This window comes from Camelus bactrianus, chromosome 9 (genome assembly GCF_048773025.1).
Source record: "Camelus bactrianus isolate YW-2024 breed Bactrian camel chromosome 9, ASM4877302v1, whole genome shotgun sequence".
Classification (NCBI taxonomy): domain Eukaryota; kingdom Metazoa; phylum Chordata; class Mammalia; order Artiodactyla; family Camelidae; genus Camelus; species Camelus bactrianus.
Genome location: NC_133547.1, coordinates 26,742,016 through 26,762,412, shown reverse-complemented (window position 1 = coordinate 26,762,412; position 20,397 = coordinate 26,742,016). Strand labels below are relative to the sequence as shown.

General features: G+C 38.5%; 1 protein-coding gene across 13 annotated transcripts in view; it reads left to right on the top strand.

The window, feature by feature from the left end:
* The window catches only part of HFM1 (helicase for meiosis 1), a 99,948-nt gene that overhangs the window by 65,315 nt on the left and 14,236 nt on the right, over positions 1 to 20,397 (top strand). For 6 of the 13 annotated variants that reach the window (XM_074369925.1, XM_074369924.1, XM_074369923.1 and 3 more), the window contains exons 31-39: positions 1,621 to 1,701; positions 1,945 to 2,060; positions 4,105 to 4,184; positions 5,153 to 5,259; positions 9,535 to 9,771; positions 10,808 to 10,898; positions 13,674 to 13,785; positions 13,875 to 14,032; positions 19,777 to 19,940. In XM_074369925.1, the coding sequence (XP_074226026.1) occupies positions 1,621 to 1,701; positions 1,945 to 2,060; positions 4,105 to 4,184; positions 5,153 to 5,259; positions 9,535 to 9,771; positions 10,808 to 10,898; positions 13,674 to 13,785; positions 13,875 to 14,032; positions 19,777 to 19,840 (1,046 nt within the window). In that variant the 3' untranslated portion in view covers positions 19,841 to 19,940. The other 7 variants (XM_074369928.1, XM_074369926.1, XM_074369927.1 and 4 more) reach the window with 3 other exon arrangements.

The window sequence follows — 20,397 nt, the reverse complement described above, 5'->3', positions numbered from 1 at the left end:
AGCAACAGCGTATAGGGTAAATTACAGCATGGTAGGACTGGATTCAGGGAAACCAGGTAAGAGATGAGATCATGAACTGGGACAGAGCTTCTCAGCCAGCACCATGGCACACCTTGTAAAGCGTGGGGCATACCTGTATAGAGGGAAGTCGGTATTTTTTAACTTGCTGCAGCAAAGGAGAGCGCAGCACCTGCAGAACTGTGGGTCATCTCAGCATTGGGAGGAGCTTATTATAGGAGTTCACCTTGTACCCGGTGATTCTTAGAAGGGTGTAGGGAAAGCAGAGGTCAGTTCTGTATTGGGTGCTCTCGGCAGTGGGACGCTGGATATTTTGGTGTGTCTTATCTTGGAGATGGGAAGATTAAAGAAATAGTAGTCATTTGTGTTACCAGAAGAGGGAGATGTTTAGTTAGTCTCGTGGTTCTTCACTGCCCTTGCCTCTGCTTTAAGAAATAATTACACAGTAGTCTTCTTTCTGTCTTCTGCTACAATCATAGACCGGCCTTAACTGAATGTAGTTTATGTTCTGCCGAAATTGTTTATGTTCATTTGGGAACACTGTGGTTCAGCTGTCAGCTTCCAGCTGCCAGGGACATTTTATTACTCTATCAGTACCCAGTACATTGATCTGCTCACCCCTCGAGGCATCTAACCAGTTGCGTCATATGGCGAGCAGCCTTATTCATTTACCCCAGGGTGCTATACACATATTATCATTTAGATGTGCCATGCCTTGAAAAAGGCTGACTGAGTAGCACACTGAAAATGAAGAGTAAAGGACCAAGAAAGATAATAAAGGTTTTCAGAGCTCTTCACAGTCTCCAACATTTCTAGCTCATTTAAAATCTGTGCTCCAGCAAAAATAAACCAATTTCTGTTTCTGCAGTCTGTGGTTTGCTGCCTTTGGATGTTATGCCCTCTACCTGGAACATCCACTGGCCCCCTTCTCCTGTCCAGATCCTGCCTGTCCTTCAGGGGCCATTCACACGCTTGCTCCATGTTACTAGTAAGAGTTAAAATCAAGAAAAAGCCTACTTACATAAAGTAAATGAAGAGTAAACTACATATTTGGATATATTAATTCTAGCTTAGAGGGGTCAAGCTGGAAGCAGTCTCTCTATGAATCATATAACAAATTTCTTATACCCCTAAGGCACTATTTCTAACATTTATTAAATATGTATGGTGTCCTGTCTACTAGCTGCTGTCAGTGGTGCCATCAAAATGCCATGAGGTTTGCTTCTTTCCATGTTCTTCGCTATTAAGTATAAAGCAGAAAAAAAATTTTCAAAACTCCACTTGCATTCTTACCTCATTCAGCAAGAGTTAACTGATTCTATGACAGTTGGCTCTATTTATATCAGGGGGTTAAGAGAAGCTTATAGGTGGCTCAGGGTGCTTCTTATGAAAAGCTGGGGCCTGGCTAATAGTGGGGCAGGGACTAACTGTTACCAGAAATATCTTTTTAAAAATACGTATTAAATGGATTAGGAGAGAGTGTGAAAATCATCATCTCTTTGTACTGCCAGAAAGGAAAGGCAATGGATAAAAATTAATCATAATTAAAATCATAACAATAGACATAGTGAAAATAGGTTTGTTTTTCTTATATTAATTTAGGAATGACTACCTGCAAAAAACCTGGGAACCGAGAATGTAATCATCACTGTAAAAATAAACATACATGTGGACATGACTGCTGTGAGTCCCATTAAACAAGTTTATTTCAAGTTTTAAAAATTGAAGTTTCTTTGATGAATAGTAATGATACCCTGATTATCTGTGTATGATATTTATTTCATGCAGCTTATAACTCAAATAAGTTTTTCTTTTGTGGGCAACATTTTTTAAAAGTAAATATTAGATTAGAAATTTTGAAGAAATTTGGCTTTATATGAACAATACTAAAGTTTAACCTAAAGAATCTAGAATCTATTTTCATAGGTAAGACTGGAGTTGCACAGAAGTCAGAAATGAAAGGGTCAACGATTTCATCATATATATCTGATTTAAGAAGCAGGGATGCTGTTTCATCTCTTCCTCCAGTTAAACGTCTAAAGGTTAGTTTTAATAACGTGTATCCCTTGTTCTGTAATTAAATGTACATGGATAGTCCTTTATTCTGTGTATCAGTTAGGCAGGTATCCACAGTGTACTTTAGAGTTACAGCGAAGGCTTGACTAGGAACGTGACTGTTATTCATAATATTGTTTCTATAGGAAAAGATACTATAGTTTTTAATTAATCTGTAAATCCACTTTTGGGGCATAATTATACAGCCCCTTCCCTCATTAGCCTTTTTTGTTTTGTTTTGTTTTGTTTGACCAAAGAAGAGGGAAACGGGGAGGGATACGCAGCTCTTGGCTTGGTTCAGCGGTTGACGCTCTTGCCCTTCCGTGGCTCCATCTGTGGTGGAGTGGGCTGGAAAGTCTGAAGCTGGTTTTGATCCATGTGCCTGGATGAGTCTCCCTTTCAAGTGATGAAGCAGTGGGAGTTCCTATTGGTTGACAAGCTAGTCGCTAGCAGACTTACTCTAGGCCTAAGTCATCGTATTCAGGGCAAAATAATTGATTGGGCCACAAAACAGAACCAAGAAAATGGCAGAGTGCCTGTTTCTTTTCTAGGGCTTTTATAAGAAAGACGATTCTAAGTCATGAGGCTAAGACAAGGAGAATATTGGGACACATGGAGAAGCTTGCAGTTTGAAATGGCCACCACCTTTTCTGAGATAATTTTTTTTTAGTAGCCCAAGTTTTTCCTTCATTCCTTCTTTTCAGATTCATTCCATATTATTCCTTCTTTCCTTCCATATTCATTGAGTACCAGGCATATGCCAAGCACTGTAGTAGGTGTGGAAGATACAGTGATAAGATCGTTTTCGTCCCTCTGTAATCCTCACAGAGTTTACAGTTGAGTGAAGGATACAAATAAGTAAAGAGGCTTTTTCACTACAGTGTGATAAGTGATTCTGTGGCAGAAGTGTAAGACAACTTGAACTTACGTAGAAAGTGCACTCGCTCCACACTTGATAGGCCAGGAAATGCTTCCTAATAAGCATGATTGAGACCTGAAGGGTATGAAGGCATAAGCCAGGTGTGCAGAGGTGAGTACCAGAGGGGCTGTGAAGAGGGGGAGAAAAGTGTTTCAGATACAGGGAATATGCAGTGGGCCAGAGCTGAGCGAGAGAGAGAGCTTTTTAAAAACAGAAGTGATACGATCCTTCTGGAGTTTAATTACAAGTAGGGGGTTGGAGAGAGATGAGACTGGAGAAGTAGGAGCTACATCATGAGGACATTTTTGCTATTTTAAGGATTTGACTTTATCCTAAAAGGACTAGGAAGCCACTGCAGGGCTTTAATCAGTGGCATGATCAGAACTGCATTTTATAAAGTTCTCTCTGGATGCAGCGTAGAGAATGGATTAGAGGATGATAGAAAAGGAACACAAGGACTCATTAGGGAGATTTTGCTGTAATCCAGGCAAAATGATGGCCTAGCCTAGTGTAGTGGCAGTAGCAGTGGAAAGAAGTCGCTGGGTTTGAAATATTTTTCAGAGGTAGAATCTGCTGCCTTGGTGCTTAATTGGTTATGAGGGGTGAAGCAGGAGTTGTTAAAGATGGTGCCCAGCCTTCTGCTTGAACAACTGGGAAAAAAGAGGGGCCTCACTAGGGTAGGTACTCTAAAGGGAAAGCAAATTTGGAGGAGAAGAGACATGATCACTGAGGAAATACTGAATTTTGAGGCCTACAGGATGTCTAGGTAAAGATGTTCTGAAGACAGTTGGATATAGCTATTTGAAAATCAGGAGAGAACTGAGCTAGAAAATCATTCACATGTGGATGGTACGTGAAGCCATGGGAGTGAAGGAGATCTCTGACTGAGTAGAGTGAGAAGAGAAGAAGGCCTAGTGAGGGGAGCCGGGAAGAATGTCAGTGTTTAAGAAGGGCCTGAGAAGGAGATCTGAGTTGAGAATTTGCCTGTGTTTCTTATAATTTATTGGTTTGGGGACTGTATGTGTCAGCAGGAATTTTGCTGTCTGGCTCATTTGTTAAAAGGTATTTATGTGAAATTGATAGTTGAACTGTATTTTTTTTTTCATTAATAGATGCAGATGAATAAATCTCAAAGTGTGAACCTTAAAGAGTTTGGTTTTACTCCAAAAACTTCTCTTCCCAGTATATCAAGGTACAAATATAATGTTAATATCTAAGGTAAAATATTCATCATAACCTGTCTGTTCCTCCAGATAATCACTTATTCAGAGAAAGATGGTCACTGGCTTCCTTTAAATCACAGCAATCGTTTAGCTCCGTAGTGAAGTAGTGACATGATAGGAGTTTTCTAGTCTTTCGTACCCCAAATTTATTTAGAACTCTGCAGTCCTAGGGTACTTTACTACCCATCCTGTGTGCCATGCCCTCAGGCTCTCTCTGCCTTCCAAACTTACCAGGTGGCAAGAGTATACTTTAGAAAGAGAAGTCATGTTGGTGTGTAAAGTCTAATCTTTCCCATTTAGGGGCCCACTCTGTATTAATAATACCTCAGATTTATAAAATACTTTATAATTTTAAAATTACACTTTTGTATATTATTTTTTTTGACCTTCACAAAGGCCTGGCTCATAAACCAAGATATTTTTATCCCACTATGTAGGTGAGATAAGCAAAGCTCATATTCCTGGTAAGCAGAGGGCCCTAATGACATCTCAGCATTCTTTTCCCATATTATGATGCCTAAAAGGTAGCAGTTTATGTAAGTTCCCTTCCAGATAAAGGCATTTTACATGCAGGGATGACATTTAATATACTGAACAGCCAGGACAGAACAGCCGCTGACCGATCAGAATAGACGCCAACACTGCTGCAAGAGATCCTTGGTTTTGTTATCTAACTGCAAGTCGCATGAGCCGTAGATTTTTAAGGCTACACACAGGTAGCGGAACTCTGCCTACTGGGGGCACGTAAAGATGACTGAATAGTTGTCACTTCCATTAAACACCTGTCTTTACCCTTTACTAGTCAGGCTAGCACAGTTTATCATAGAAGTGTTGAGTGGATGAAGCAGTTTTTTTCCATTTATATGAATAAGTAGTTTTCAAAGTCAGGTTAATTTTTAATATTTTCTTTAACATTTTTATGGTTTTATTTATAAAGGTCAGAATATTTAAACACACCTGAGGTGCCTATGATGGAGCAGAGGGCTCAGCATGAGGTCTATGCAAAAGGTCAACAGCGAGAACCATCTTCTTATCAAGACAGAGGTAAATTACTGTTGATGTTGACTTGAGAGAGAATACGATTTATCACTGCTTTGGATTGATAAGCAATGTTATTGAAAAACCAGCATCTGAAATTATTATGATTATTCACTCGGCAACATCTTTCTCGTCAGTTCTTGCACCAAGTTCGAATTCTTGGGTCTTTTATTTCAGATGGTCTTGCTGGGTCTGTCATAGATGTAAAACATCTTTACCTACATAGCACTGACTATTGTAATTTATAGATAATATGAGGGAAAGCTGAGAATTATAAGGGTTCTTTGGATATGCAAAGTATTAAAATGCTGAACTATTACTTTTATGTATCTTTAGAATCATTTAAAATAATTCTGTGTTTATAAAGTTAGTCCAGTTTTACAAAATAGCTGCGTTACCTTGGGAAATTTCTCTAACCTCTTTGGACCTTAGGCTTATCTTTAAAATTAAGGGATTAAATTGGGTGACCTTTAGTATCTCTCCAGTTCTTAAACCTGTGGTTCTTACACTCTCTGTGATAATGTGAGACTGTTGCCTAGTCTGTGGGATATAGCTGGCCTGTAAGTTAGGTTTGCTTTGCTATGTCTGCCATTAAATTAGTGAGATAGTGCATATAAATTCTTCAGCTTTGGGCCTGATTCATCATCGCTCCAGATCCTGCCATTAATAACACCATTGCTCTGGGTCATGCTACTAACAGCCAGTCTGTTAAAACGTGTGAGAAATAATTGTGGCCACAGAGCTGTTTGTTCAAGTGGCTGTATGTAGAAATGGTAAGCTTGGTGGCTTTTTTTAACACAATTTCATTTGTGTGTTGTTTTTGACTCTGTTGCCACTCTTTCCTTCATTCTTTTGCATTATGCTTTCTCTAGCCATAATTTAAGATCCTACTTAGGCAGGGGCTGGAGCATCTCCCACCTCTTATGACACCATGGCAGCCATTAGGCCCAATATCAGATCAAGAAAAATCCCCTGATCACATCTAGAGTATCAGAGCCTTTGTCCACTTTGTCCCAAGCCTAACTATCATCACAACGTGGATAGATTGTAAGATTGTCAACTCCCTTGGTTTTATCCCCCTTCAACCTGTAGCCCTCTAACTTATTCCTTGTATGGCTGCTCTGTTCCCTGCCTTTCTCCACACCAGAGTTCATTCTTCATTCTGTTTACCTTCACATTGTCTTTACGTAGCTTTTCAACTTTTACTTCTTTTCCACCCGTTATTCCAATTGTGATTTGTATTATGCTGTAAAAGTCTCATTTGGATACTTTAAACCCCAATAATAACTGTGCCCCTCTTTTACTGAGTGCCCCCCCAACCTTTTTAAAAAGAAGAAACTGTATAGTATAGCAGTTAAATTTATAGCATCTGGAAATAATCTGTTTTGGTTCAAATCCTAGCTCTGTCATTTAGTAGTTGTATGACTCTTCATAGTAAGTGCACTTACCCGCTTTGTCTCAATTCCCTCATCTGCTTATAATTTAGGGATTTCAGGATTAAATGGGATAATGTATGTAAAGCTCTTAGCACAGTATCTGGTACTATTATTAATAGTAATTGGGTATATTAATTATACTTTTTACACACTAGTCTTTGGCAAAACATACTTAAAGTGTATTCAAATAATGCTCTTAAGAATGTTTTAAGAAAAACATGACAGTTTTTATCATCTGTATTCCAGTTTCAAGAAAAGAAGAAAAAATGTCAGAAAGCATGTTGAATTATAAAATTTAAATTATGAGGGACCTTTGTGCAATTTCTCATTTTACAGTGAAAGAAGCCAAGCTCAAAGAGATTAAATTACTTGCCCAAAATCACATATCTAATTAATGATAGGGCCAGAAATAGATTCCATATCTCTTGATTCCCAGTCCAATGCCATTTCTATAAAATGAAATTGACTTCAGTTACCAGTGGAGAATTGAAAAATCAAATCTATGATATATGAACTCTTTTCAGCTTTCTAGCCCCCCAACTGTATACTTCTCTATTTCTGTACCCATCCTTAACTCTTTATTTGTTTTAAGAGAAGAATTATCTCTTCTTCTGTTCAAGGCTCATCCCTCCGTCTGTAATCTTAATCTTTCCAGTTCTGCCTCCCCCGGCTTCAGGAGACCAGCTGCCCCTCTCCTCTTCCCCTTACTGCCAGTCTCTTTCTCTTCAGCGTATAAATGTGCTCCAGTCTTCCTTCCTCAGGTGCAGGTCCCCATCTAGCTAGACGGTCCTCTTCTCATTGTATGTCCACTGCCCTTTGTACCTACTCCTCTTTTCAGGACACAGCATGTTGTGTAATGCTTGTATGTGTATCAAGGTACAAAGGTAGAGGAATGTGAGCTGGAGTTGTAGGAACAGTTGAAGGCTAGAGAAGGGTTTGGATAATGAAGAAAAGGATAGAGGTTACTTAAAGTGAAGGAAACTCGCTTTACTGGAGCAAGCTCGTGCTGGCTTGTGAGAGGTGACTGTTAAATTTGGGGGAAGCTTTCAGGTATTATTAAAGTTGAATTATGTAAGCTTTCAATTAAACAAATTATATTGAAAACAAAAGCTATAAATATTAAAAATTAACCATTTCCTAATTATCCTGCTACACTTTGCTGGTATCTGTATTCTTGAGATTATTTGCATCTGTTTGTATCTGTGTGGTGGAAACACTGTTCGAAGGGGTGCTATTGTCCGTTTCTTCCCAACTTTGCTTTTAGTTACGTCGCGTCATGTTGGTAGCTTGAAATCAGTCATGCTGGGACTATTTATACCATGGAAATCAGTAAACACTACAAATCAGGGCTTGATTTATTGTTTTGTTTATTGTTTAGATTTCAGAAAGTAATGGAGAAAATGTTACTAGTGCAGATTAAATTTAACGGTGTGTCGTGTGTATTGACCTTACATTGTGAATAGCATGAAAAATTGAAGGAGTGTTCTTCTAGCATTTGAAAATTATTATCTAATTCAACAAAGAAGTTAATGCTTAAGCCAATGGATGAATGAGTGAAGTCCGAATATATGTCTTTGTTGTTTTACTTTTATTAAAGTCACCAAAAATATCAAACAACATTTGAATTGACAAATTAAGGTGAGAACTACATTCATTTATCAATTGCAACCGTAGGTTGATACAGATATAAGAGTTTGGCAAAATTCAATGAAAACATTCAGTGGTAATCGATTAGATATATGGAATTTACAATTAATAATACTGTATATTTTATCATTATTTGTAAATTGTGTGCAACAACCCTTTACATATAATAAACACATATAGTGCATATACATGTACTTTTTTTTGAAGAAGCAGTTATTAAACATTTATTAGCACACTACTATGGAAAACTGTACAAGTAAAGGCATTAAGTCCCCATATCATATGTGGTAGGTACTATTATTGCCCCCATTTTGCAGAGGAGAAAACTTGACTCAGAGTTTAAATTACTTGTCTAGGATCATCCAACTGGTATATGAGAGAGGTGGAATTTTCACCCAGGTAGTCTGGCTCTAAGCCCATGCTATAAACAATGACTAACACTGAAGGTATTTTAGCAGGAGAAAAATAAATGTATATTTTCACCAGAAAGAGAAAGAAAAATGCCATATGATGCCACTTATCTGTGGAATCTAAAAAAAAAAGGACACAAATGAACTACATATTATTTATAACTTAAGTGATTGATTTCTTGAATATGTATAAGTACATTTGACGGTCCTTTATGATTGGATTACTGCATTCTGTTCTTATTTTGTGGTTGGCTTTATTCCTTTGATAACTGTAAGTTTAAAAAGCTAGAGCTCTAAACTCTTCTTAGAAACAATGGGTAGTACATATATGTAAATTTTTAAAATATGTGCAATATATATTATATATGTATTTACATGTAATATATTGTATATGTGCAGTCAAATTGTATCAATTCTACCTAATGAAACTGAAAAATAAAAAAAAGGTATTTTCATAACAATACTCAATTACTACTTGTAGGAGAAGAGCTGGAGAGAGGAAGTCCATTTCAGAAGCTGTTACAGTGCAATCCTGGATTAAGATTATTCTTGCATAGGAATTAAGAGGGAAAATTAATTCTGTCTAGAAGAATACCTTGAAAATTACATTCAGTGCAGCAATCAATCACTACATGTCATACAGTAAATAGAATTGGTTGAACATAATACTCCGCAATGCTTTCTTGAGACCTCTGTCTGGTAGTTGAAAGATGTGTTTGATATGTCAGTAGATAATGGTGCATATGGTTTAAAAAGTACCTATACTCTTTTATGCATAAATATGACAGATTTTTCTAGATGGACCTGTTCTACAACTTCATATGAGAAAGCCCATCACACAGTGCTGTTCAACAGAAATCTTAATGCATCTGGAAAACAGAATTTGACAGATGCAGATAAAAGTAATTCTTCATTTTTGAATGTGAACTTTGAATTGGGAAATGAAGTTTGGGATGATTTTGATGATGAAAACTTAATAGAAGTTACTAGCTTTTCAGCTGATACTGAGAAGTCCAAAACATCAGGTAAATAGCATCAAATGTATTTCTTGGTATGTATGTATTTTATTTGAAACGTATATATTTTAGCATGAAATAATGTCATGAAAAATTCTTTGAATATTTTTCAGTTTAGCTTTTGGGACTAATTTTCTTTGCCTTTTTGTGTGCTTGTTTAATTAGCTTTGGTTTTTTTAAGATCATAATTTTTAGCAAAACTAAAAATGTGACCCTCCCACAAATAACATTTCCCGTCCCCAAGGACAGAGGTCAGCGTTATTCCATGATGATGATACAGCAAACGAGCTTTTTCTATTCTACAGCTCCTTATCTTGTTAAAGGCTCTATTCAAATTCAGATTGTTTATTGAATTTTCCCTTATAAAACAGACAGTCCTGCTCTCCATTCTAAGATCTCTCATGGTCTGGTAATGTTTGTGAAAGACAAAAATGTTCCATTTTTTTGAAGTATTCTTTTTTTCACATGTGAGCAAAGAACATTAAAAGATAACTTTTATTTCTACTAGAAATATTGACTTTTCAGGTATAAATAAATAAAGTAGAAAAGGTCAGCTTCTCATGTATTAGATAGTGTGTTTAAATCATATACAATCAAAAAATAACGAGAGTAGGCCTTTGAGTTACTGGCGAATTGACTCTATTTCACTAAAACAGAAGGGTGAAAATCTTGATGATAAGACAAGGTAGCAAGATGGAGATCCTCTCTCCCAGGATGGATAACAGAGGGAAATCAGCCCCTTGCAGTCATTGAAAATACTGAATGAACTTTGACTTGATCATTTACATGGCTTAAAAATAAATTAATAATAGTGGTCTGAAGACCCTTTAATATAGTGACTAATAAGCTAACCTGTGTGTTTTGTACTTGTATTCCATTAGCTTTGCTCTTTTGTTTCTCTGTGCACATTAAATTTGACTTTTGAGAAGACTTTTCCCTCCTTAACCTTGTCGTGTCTGTTTGGAGAGAGCCCTCGTAGAACTTGTGAAAAACTCCGTTTAGCTCTTTCCTGGCGTTCTGTTTCAAATGTTCTCTCTTTACATAGGATTTGGAAACACTTTGAGTTCCAGTACCAGGGAAAGTAAGCTACCCTTCCAAGAATCAAAAAGCAGATTCCAAACAGAAATGTCAAACAGGCAAGTTTTAGACTTAGACTACTTACAACTTTATATCCTCTTGATACGTAACTGGAGATGGGGATCGAGTTATTAGATGTCAGAGAAGAATAAGGTATGAGCCAGCCTGCATCCTCTTAAACATGGAGCTGTGTTTCTCAAAGTGCTGTTGTCAGACCACCCAAATCAAAATTGTGTAGGGGTATATACATATATAAAAATACACATTCCTGGGCTCCATGATTACCGAATCACGGCCTCTGGGGCTGGAGCTGAGGAACCTCCGTTTTTCACAATAAGTTTAAACTGAATGGGAGTTTGACCAGCAGAAGGGAGGAGACTAAGGCATTCCAGGGAGAAGCAGCATATGCTAAGGCGTCGCATGCTCAGGGTCAGTGAAGAGTGGTCCGTGTGGCCACAGCGCCGAGGCTGACTGCTGAGGTCTGGGAGGGGCCTTGAATGCCGCATTTGGATACCTGTGCCGGATCCAGTAGGTCAGGGCCACAAACTCAGATGCCTTCGGGGTTGATAGGCCCAGTTGACTGTAGTGTCCTGTCTACCGGGAGCACCACGACTCAGCCCCTGCCAGTTGTTGCTGTGCAGGAAATGTGAGTCTAGTGTTGTCAAATACCCCGATGTTCCCCCAAAACTAAGAGTCAAAAATTTATGTGGTATCTTCTGACTTTTCAATTTTGACAGTTGCTCTTTGTAAAACGTGATTATACTCTGCAGCACCCCCCCCCCCAAAAAAAATGGTAATAATGCTTACAGGCCAGATTTAGCCTAGGGGCCTCTAGCTTTTGACCTCCATCGGAGGCAGTGAGGAGCCATCCATTTAAGCAAAGGGTAAGTAATTTAATCAAAAAAGTCATTCTAGCAGTGATACTTAGAATGAGTTTTAGAGGGTGGGACCACCAGAGGCATGGCGGCCACTGAGAAAGGCAGTCTGCGATGCGGCTCCAGGTGGGGCAGAGGTGATAGGAACTGAGGCGCCGAACTGGATTTCTGAGGTACGTCACAGATAACTCAGATCAGATTTAGCAGTTGGTAGGATGTGGTAGTTAAGGAGGAGGGAAGAATAAATGGCAAGTGGGCAGGTGGCGATACTACTTGAGAATATAGGACACATAAGACATTTGGGGGAAAAAACTATAATAATTTTAGAAATGTTCAGCTTAAAGTGTCTTTGCAGAAATGTAAATGCATCTGGATGTGGGACCTGATTGCAGAGGTCAAGGGAGAGCAGAGCTCTCCCAAAGAGGAGAGGTGCTAACCCCTTTTTTTATTCAGGGTCCAGTTTTCTGCTTAAGGGTTATTTATTTCTCCTTCTTTAAAAACTTCAAAATGTGTGGTGTCTTTTGATAGTTTTGCTTTTATTTATCATTTGACTGATCATTAGCATCACTACCACAGAATCATAGATTTCAGAGAACTCCAGAGTTGAGGGAGACTTAATTTAAATGTCATTTGTTCTCCCTACCACCGGATCCTTGATTAGCCGTCCAGCGTCACTGGCAAGTAATCATGCCGTCTCTGCCAAGACAGCTCCAGGGAGCAGGAGCTCGTTTGCTCCAAAGTGCTTCTTCCATGTTTGGATCTCTCAGATCATTCAATAGCTTTTTAAAATATTGCCTAAAATTTGTCTTTTATCATTTCCATTCATTTATTCTAACTCTGAGTCATACAGAAAAGACAGATTGGAAGCAACAACTGGAACAAAGCTGTGGGTTTAGAGAAAATAGACAAATCACACTGGGAAGAAAACAAGGCACGTGAACGATTTTGTGCATCACACCTTTAGAAAACCACGAATAATTCTGGGAGAGTTTAGAAGTGACCAACAGAAGATAAGTAGGTTTAAAAGGGAATCCTATCAAGAAGCCTCTGAGAAACTGGTGTCAGAAGTTGCAGCAAGGAAGACGGCCTGCGGGACCTGAGTGTCTGCGGGCAAGAGACTTGCTTTCCCTTTTATACCCTTTTTACTGTTTTAATTCTTTGCTATTCATCAAAGACAGAAAGTTTCAGTCCTATCAGTATAGTGATTCTCCCCTCCCCCTACCCACCACCTACTGCTCCTTGCATGACTGTCACATTTTAGCCTGTGTCAGCTTAAATTGTCACCTCCTCAGACGGGCATTCGTGACCATCTTTTTAAAGTGGGTTTGTGCCTCCACACAGTTACTTCCTATAATATTACTCAGTTCATTTTCTTCATATCACTCCAGGATCTATAGTTGTATTTGTTGTTATTCATTGTCTGCTCCTCTGCAGATGACAGCTCCCTGAGGATTTGTTTACCACTTTATGCTTAGCTCCTACGATAACATGTGGCAGATGGTAGTGAATAATAAATGTTTTTTAATGAATGAATGTAATACAGAAGGTCAAAGGCGAGTTCTGATATACAGTTATACACGAGAAGATAGCTAGAGATGTCTGTCTGTAGTGAGACCAGAACAGGGGAAGGAGACTAAAAGTTAAGCAAGTGGGGTTTAGAAAAGATGTTCCATCTGCGAGATGACAGATGATTAAGCATAAGACTCAATTTCAATGAAAATTATTGAATGATCCTTTCTGTAGGCCTTTAAAACTAGTATTCTTAATTTAGAATATATAAATTGTTGTTTTGTCTAAAAGAAAGGAGATACACAAGTTCTCCATGAAACAGCATCGTTTTGGGGGGATAAATAAGATAAACTTGAGTCATACTTTTCAAAGAACCACCTTTGATCTAAATGAGGATGGTGTGTTTCTCTTATTTGCCATATTTTACAAATAATTCATTTTGATTTTTAGTTTTGTTTCATCACATGAGAAGCCAGATATTTATTTATCAGATTCTGCCATGTCCAAGCCTGGTGCATCCTCCATGACAAAACCACCTCAACAAGCTGAAACTGCAGATACTGTGAGAAGAAGCACTTCTTATTTTTCTTTTAAATACTGCCTGGATAGTTAAACTTTCAATAATTGCTGTTTATTTGACCCAAAATATAGATCCATTTACAAGAAAGAAAACAACAAAGTCTGTCACCAGTGATTGAAAAACTGTGCTTCACTCACTCTGAAAAAATATCACAGTCTTCAAATTTTGTTGAGAAGGTGGATTGCTTTGTTAGAAACAGTGAAGAATATGAAAAGGAAATTGATTTCAGGTAAGAACTCTTTAAAAACATTTCAAGACTGTAAATTAAAGCTTTTACAAATGAGTTCAGCATTCCTTTTTCCTTGGTTAATTTTAAAGATTAGAACCTAAATGTATTTTATTTACTTAAAGACATTACAATTTTAGACCCCTGTTAAGCTAAGCTTCATGAGGTAATTCAAAATATCAAATACCTCAATTTTTGAGAACCTGTGTTTGATGCTAGTACTTAAAACATTATATTGTGTTGATAATCACTTTTTTTTTTCACTGATTTGAATACCGATTATAAATATAAAGTGTGAGGTCACTTGAGAAATTCAGAAGAGATTTTCAAAAGTTCAAGTTGTATTTTAGCCACCAACATCTTTTATAACTACAGGTTCAAAGAAAAAGTCAGATTAAGTCTAGTCTGCTCCCCTACTGCTGGTCACTTTCATGGGTAACACTAGCGGATTCCCTCTCCTCTTGAACAGTCGAGGTGTATAGACCTGCTCACACACTGATTAAGTGGCATTACTTTCCAATATGTTTGAAGAAATATCTAAGATACTTGTCTCTACCTTTCACAGTTTATGAAGTCTGATTTCACCTTGCAGACTTTCTGCAAGGTTATGCATATTGAAGTTTGTATGATAAACTAACCTCTTATTAATCTTCAAGTTTACCCATTTTATATTTGTTATTACGTTATTTGTTGTGAATTTAAAAATAAATTGTGTTACAAAAATGTTTATTTTTACATTTGCTTTTTCCCCCCAGTAGGTATCATCCTAATGATGAAGCTGATGAAATGAAATCTTTTCTTTCAATATTCGATGGTATTTTCTAAAACAAACAAACAAAAATGCTTTCTATATTAATAAGACAAAGTTTAAAGAAGCCTAATTATAAAGCATGCTTTAAAAAAAAAAGTAGTTCGTAATTATTCAGATTTTTTTCTCTTGAATTTGACCAGCTTTGTTGACTTTTTGGCAGCAAAATATTTGGACTGATGTTTTTTTCCCATCATATTGTAACTTCATGGAAAGCATTTTTACAGTGACTTTGTTTCTGAGCTGATAATTAAGTTTCATTTAGAAATAATTATGTTTATTAATTGGATTTTTATGGGAAACAATTTAATATTTCATTTTTATATTTTCCTAGCAAGAGGAAAGGCATTCTGTGAAAACAAAATAATGCTAGTTCAGTGAATCTATTTATTGTAAATTTTCACCAATATTGTTTTGTTTTACTAGAGATTTTTCAGAATCCAGTGGCTGTCTAAGCCTGTTGTTATATAATTTTGAGCAACAATAAATGAAACATTAATCAATATAGATTGTTGTTTTTCCTTAGCTTGTTTTTCAATGTGGTGGAAACTTTGTTATCTTGACTTTTACTATAGCAAAATCTATTTTATGTTATTTTCCAATGAGTTGTATCAAATTTCTTTATTGATAAGTAGTGTATAGGCCCTGTAAGCAATGTTCATTATCTAACTTATTTGTAGACACAGTGTGAACTTGAAGCCACTTAAGAAATTTTAGGAATTTTTCTTTAGGTGTAAAAGCTCTAGAGACAAGAGAAGTAAAGAAAAATGAGGTCGTTAGTTATTATTAGTAAATATTTATGAAGCATCATAGTATTAAACTTAGAGGAAAAAAACTTAAATCTAAGAGGCTTTGTCTCTGTTGAAAAATAAGAACAACCAGTCCTTTAATTTAGTCATCTTTACAGTCGGTGTTTCTGCATCTGAATCAATCATGCTACAACCTTTAAAGGTTATTAAACACCATTAAAATGAAAAATTGGTGCACTGCAATCTGCTCATCTTGCATACAGACTTTGACACTAAGGAAATCGCAATTTAATTCAGCAAGACTTACTGTGATGTGCTCAGTGAAAAACACTGTGCTTGGTGCTGCAAAGGGACCCAGATGATGAAAACACCGTTTTTCCTCTTGTGGAGCTTACTTTACATTCTGGTAGAGAAATTAAGACCTATAGTAAAGCAATAATAAAGTATAGAATACATTAGAGGAGTGGTTCTCAAGCTTCAAGGGTGTTTTGGAATCTTCTAAGAGAGCTTGTTTGGAAACAGGTTCCTGGGCACCATCCCCAGTTGCTGACTCAGTGGGTCTAGAGCGGGGCCTGAGAATTTGCACTGCTACCAAGTTGCCAGGCGATGCCAGTGCTGCTGTTCCAAGGACCACGCTCTGCAAGCCGCTGCAGTAGAGGTTAAAGAACTGTGGGATTTCATAGGAGGGAGAGTAAAATCTTGATCATGGGGTCAGGGAAGCCTTTTAGAGGAGTTAAATTTCAGCTGAGTCTTGAAAGATGATTAAGATTTTGACGGGCAAAGTCTTATGACAGAAGGAGATTCTAGGCCTAGGGAGCTGCTTGAGCAGTTCAAGGGAGGAAAGTATCTATTTGGGGAAAAATGAATAGACAATTTTAAACATAAGTTACTATTGTAGGAGCTGTTTCAACTATATCTTAAGGCCACACTGTGGAGGACTTTAGATGTTAAAATAAGAAACCTGAGCTTTACTCAGCAAACTGTTTCTCAAACTTACCTCATTGTAAGAAATATATGGATAATGTATTAAATGTACAAACTCCTAGACTTCATCTCAGAGCTACTGGCTCAGACTCTGCAGTGGGCAGGACTGGGAATTCTGTGGGGTTAACTAGCACTCAGTCATTCTCTATGATCAGGCCAATTTTGGAAACACTTGGGTAGATAATAGGTTCAGTTCATAAGTGGTCAAGACGAATAGCAAATTCCTTTGTGCAAGTGTTTACTGAGGAAATTATGTGTATATTAAATATACGTAACTCACAGACCTGTTACATGCTGACCACCTAGCGGACTACAGTCGCTGCGTATTCTTTCCATGAAGTGAATAATAACCTTCAGGTTTTCTATTTTGTAACTTTTGTTCTAAATGTATTGGGTGTATTTATTCATGCAGAATGAACCACACAACAGAGCTTTCACAAAAATCTTTGTTAAATTTTTTCAGTTTTTTTCAATTAAAAGCGTCCTTAATTGGCTGTATTTTTCCTCATTTGTAATGCTAGTTTAATGGCAGCTACCTTATAGGTATGGAGTGAGAATTGAACAAGCCACTGCATAGGAAGTTCTTCGTTTAAGGACTGATACATAGTACGTGCTCAATGAATGGTAGCTGTTCGTACTAAAAAGAAAGTGTCCTCAAGGGCAATTTTTAAATAACCCATTGGGAAGAGGTGAAATAATGCCATGTTCATTTGTCATATTTGAGTTGCGTTAAGTTGCGTAAGACTTGACAAAGGAACTCTTGACTTTCCACAGATTATCATCCATGGAAAAATTTTAATTGTAGCCCTCCCTCCTACATATACTTCCTCGTGCTTTCATGAGGAATGGGCTTCCATCCCCGTTCCTTCCCTGCCAGCATGCTCAGTTGGTTTATGGTCAGAACATACTAATCTGTTTTAATATTACCTTAAGAAAAATGTAATTATAAAATAAATCTTCTGCATGTTCTATTGTAATACATTCCAAATGCAAGATTGCTAGATCATTCACTCTTTTAGGTTTGGCACAGCGTATTCCTTAGCAGTCTATGCAAAGAGTTGCTTCACCAAGACCCCATCAACTAGCACAGAAGGGAGCACCCTGGGAGGGTGACATTTACCGTGCATCCTAGGTGAGGACAGGTGTGTGCACAGAAGGCACCAGTGAGGAGGACGTCGGGGAAGCTAAGCTTACAATTCAGCTAAGTGAGCAGAGAGTTTCATGTGGGCTTTGCTTAGTTAGTGGAACAAACAAAACAAAAGGGAAACGCTGGCACTTCTTATCTTCCGGCATTTCAGCTCCTGGCTGCCAGTCGTTAAAAGATCTTGCCACTCGGAGTCTGATCTGAAGACCAGTAGCATGGAGAGCCCTGGGTAGGTCTTAGGCCTCGCGCCAGGATTTCCGAGTCAGAATCTGCATTCTGACAAGATCCTCAGGTGATCACATGCACATGGAAGTGTGAGAAGCCCTTGTTTTAGCTGGAAAGGAGAAGAAAGGAGGCAGCACCGGAACTGTAAGGGAAGCCATCCCAGAAGACAAGTACAAGAGCAACGACGACAGTGCGGTCCTGCCGTGAGTGTAGCGTGAGGCGTAGCTCTCGTCTAACTGCCTTTCAGGACAGGCGGTTTTCTTCACCAGCCGCGTAAATTATCTTTGTAATTCTCATGCATCAACTGGGTGTTTTGTCATGTAGCTTGAAAGGCACTTGGATGCTCTGTAGAGTTTTAACTAATGTAATAGAAGTAGATATTCAGAAGAGCAATCTTTGTCTTTCTTATTTGCACATTTCAACTTGGGAGCCTTTCCCTAAACTAACATCTGCCTCAAACGCCCTGCGTACTTCAGCAAGACAGGGAAACAAAACCCAGCCACACACAGCGTTCTGAAAGGTTTAGAAAAATGTGCACAGACCTGCCGTCACGACTTACATGTTGTCGGTGTGAAATACTTCATTAAAAAAGGAATGACAGTTCAGCTGACACTAGCATTTTGCCTCCGTAAGACAGTAAATGGCTTCAATCCTTTGGAAACTGCACACGTGATGGAGTCATCTTTTTTTCTTTAGTTTTTAAATCAGTTTGGAATGTAAACTTTTACCATTTAGAATTTTTTTAAATCTAAAAGAATTTTACTACAATATTTTTTCTCATTTCCAGTTTATTAAAACTTTAGCAGGCCAAATTATCCAGGTTTCAGATTATCAAAAGATCAACTCAGTGAAGTCCACATTAAAAAGAAAGCCAAAAACCTAAAAACTGCAAAGAGGAAGCTACCATAAAGGAGATTCATCAGCAAGTTTCTAAACTTAAAAATCGAGAAGACTGGAAACTAGTGCACACAACGCCCTCAGCCACGTTTGCCTTCGTTTGTCCCAGGGCTTGGCTCGTGCCGGCATCTTCAGGCTTTACCACGTGCACTGTCATCTTGATCGTTTAACTTTTGGTTTCCTTTTCCGCTGAGGCGCTGGTCTCCTCGGCGCCCTGTTGTTCGACGTGGAGAACTTCAGCTTGTTTTCCTGACGACTCTGTCTTGCTTCTGAGCGTAGACCTGATCGCCGGCTCCTTGCCGACACGTGAGCTGTGAGCGCGCGCGCTTCCCTCACCCCAGAGCCCTCTCCCTCCCTCGGCTTCCCCCGCCGCCTCTCCCAGAGCTCGAGGCCCCCGCTCCTCTCCTCTCCGCCAGCCCGCCCGGCTCCCCGACGGCCGGGCTGCTCCGCGGGCCGCGCCCTGTCGCCGCTGCCGGTAGGTCCCCCTCGTTCTCCGCCTGGACCGCGCGTCCCGTCTGCTCGCGCTCATCATGAGCATGCTCATCGCGGCTCGGTTCTGAATTGTAGGCTTCACTTCTGCTCCTTTCCTGCTCTTTTTCTTTGGAATCAAACTTCTTTTTCTCTGACGTTCTCGTGCTCCCTTCCTTTACCCCTTGATTTCATGTTCTTTTCCTCACGTCGGTTATGCTCGCAGCGCCTTCCTCACTCTGACTTCTCTTCCTCTTACTCCTACTTTTAGATTCGGCCCTTTTCTTTACCTTGTTTTTGTTACATTTGTCACTTTTTCCTGAATTTCTTCTGCTGTCTCTCTCTTTGCTGTTAGACTTACGTTCTTTAACTTTCTTTTCCTTTTTGCTTTTTCTGTTTGGACTCACACATGACCGTGATCGGTTGCGGTTTTCTGTTTTACCCTCACGGGCCTTCTTTGATTTTCTTTCAGCTCACCCTCATCTGCTTTGATCCGTCTCTCACCACTCGATCCCCTCACTCGTTCAACAGAGTGAGTCAACAGCTGCTCTCTACGACCCGCTGTATCATGAACCAGTCCTACCAAGATGAATACGACCAGGTCACGTTTCAAAGGGTTCATGGATGATGATCCAGGTAACCATGATCAAAATGCAACAAAAATATATGGCCCTTTAAAGTTATCAAGGTTTTTAAAAAATTAACATCTTCATCAAATTATGTTACCAAATGTCTCTGACTTCAAGCTTTTTCTAGACTCTACGTAAGATTTACAGTGTCTGGGTTTCTTAAGGAGGTAACATGCAGACAGTCAAATTTTACAAAAAGGAAAGCTACACATTCTTTTGGATAGTGGATTATAAATTTAAGGAAGTGGGGCTAGAGGATGGAGTGAACTTGGAGAGGAAAAAGAGATCACTGAGGGGACATACTGACAGACAGGTTGAGGAAGGAGAAAAAGAACAAGGAAAGCGTAAAGAAAAGACGCTTCCTCATCCGGCAGGATAGTGTTAGGATCATTTATATGCATAAAATTCATGTAATTAATCATCATAATTTGGGCTGAAAGGAAATTATAAAATCAAGTACTTAC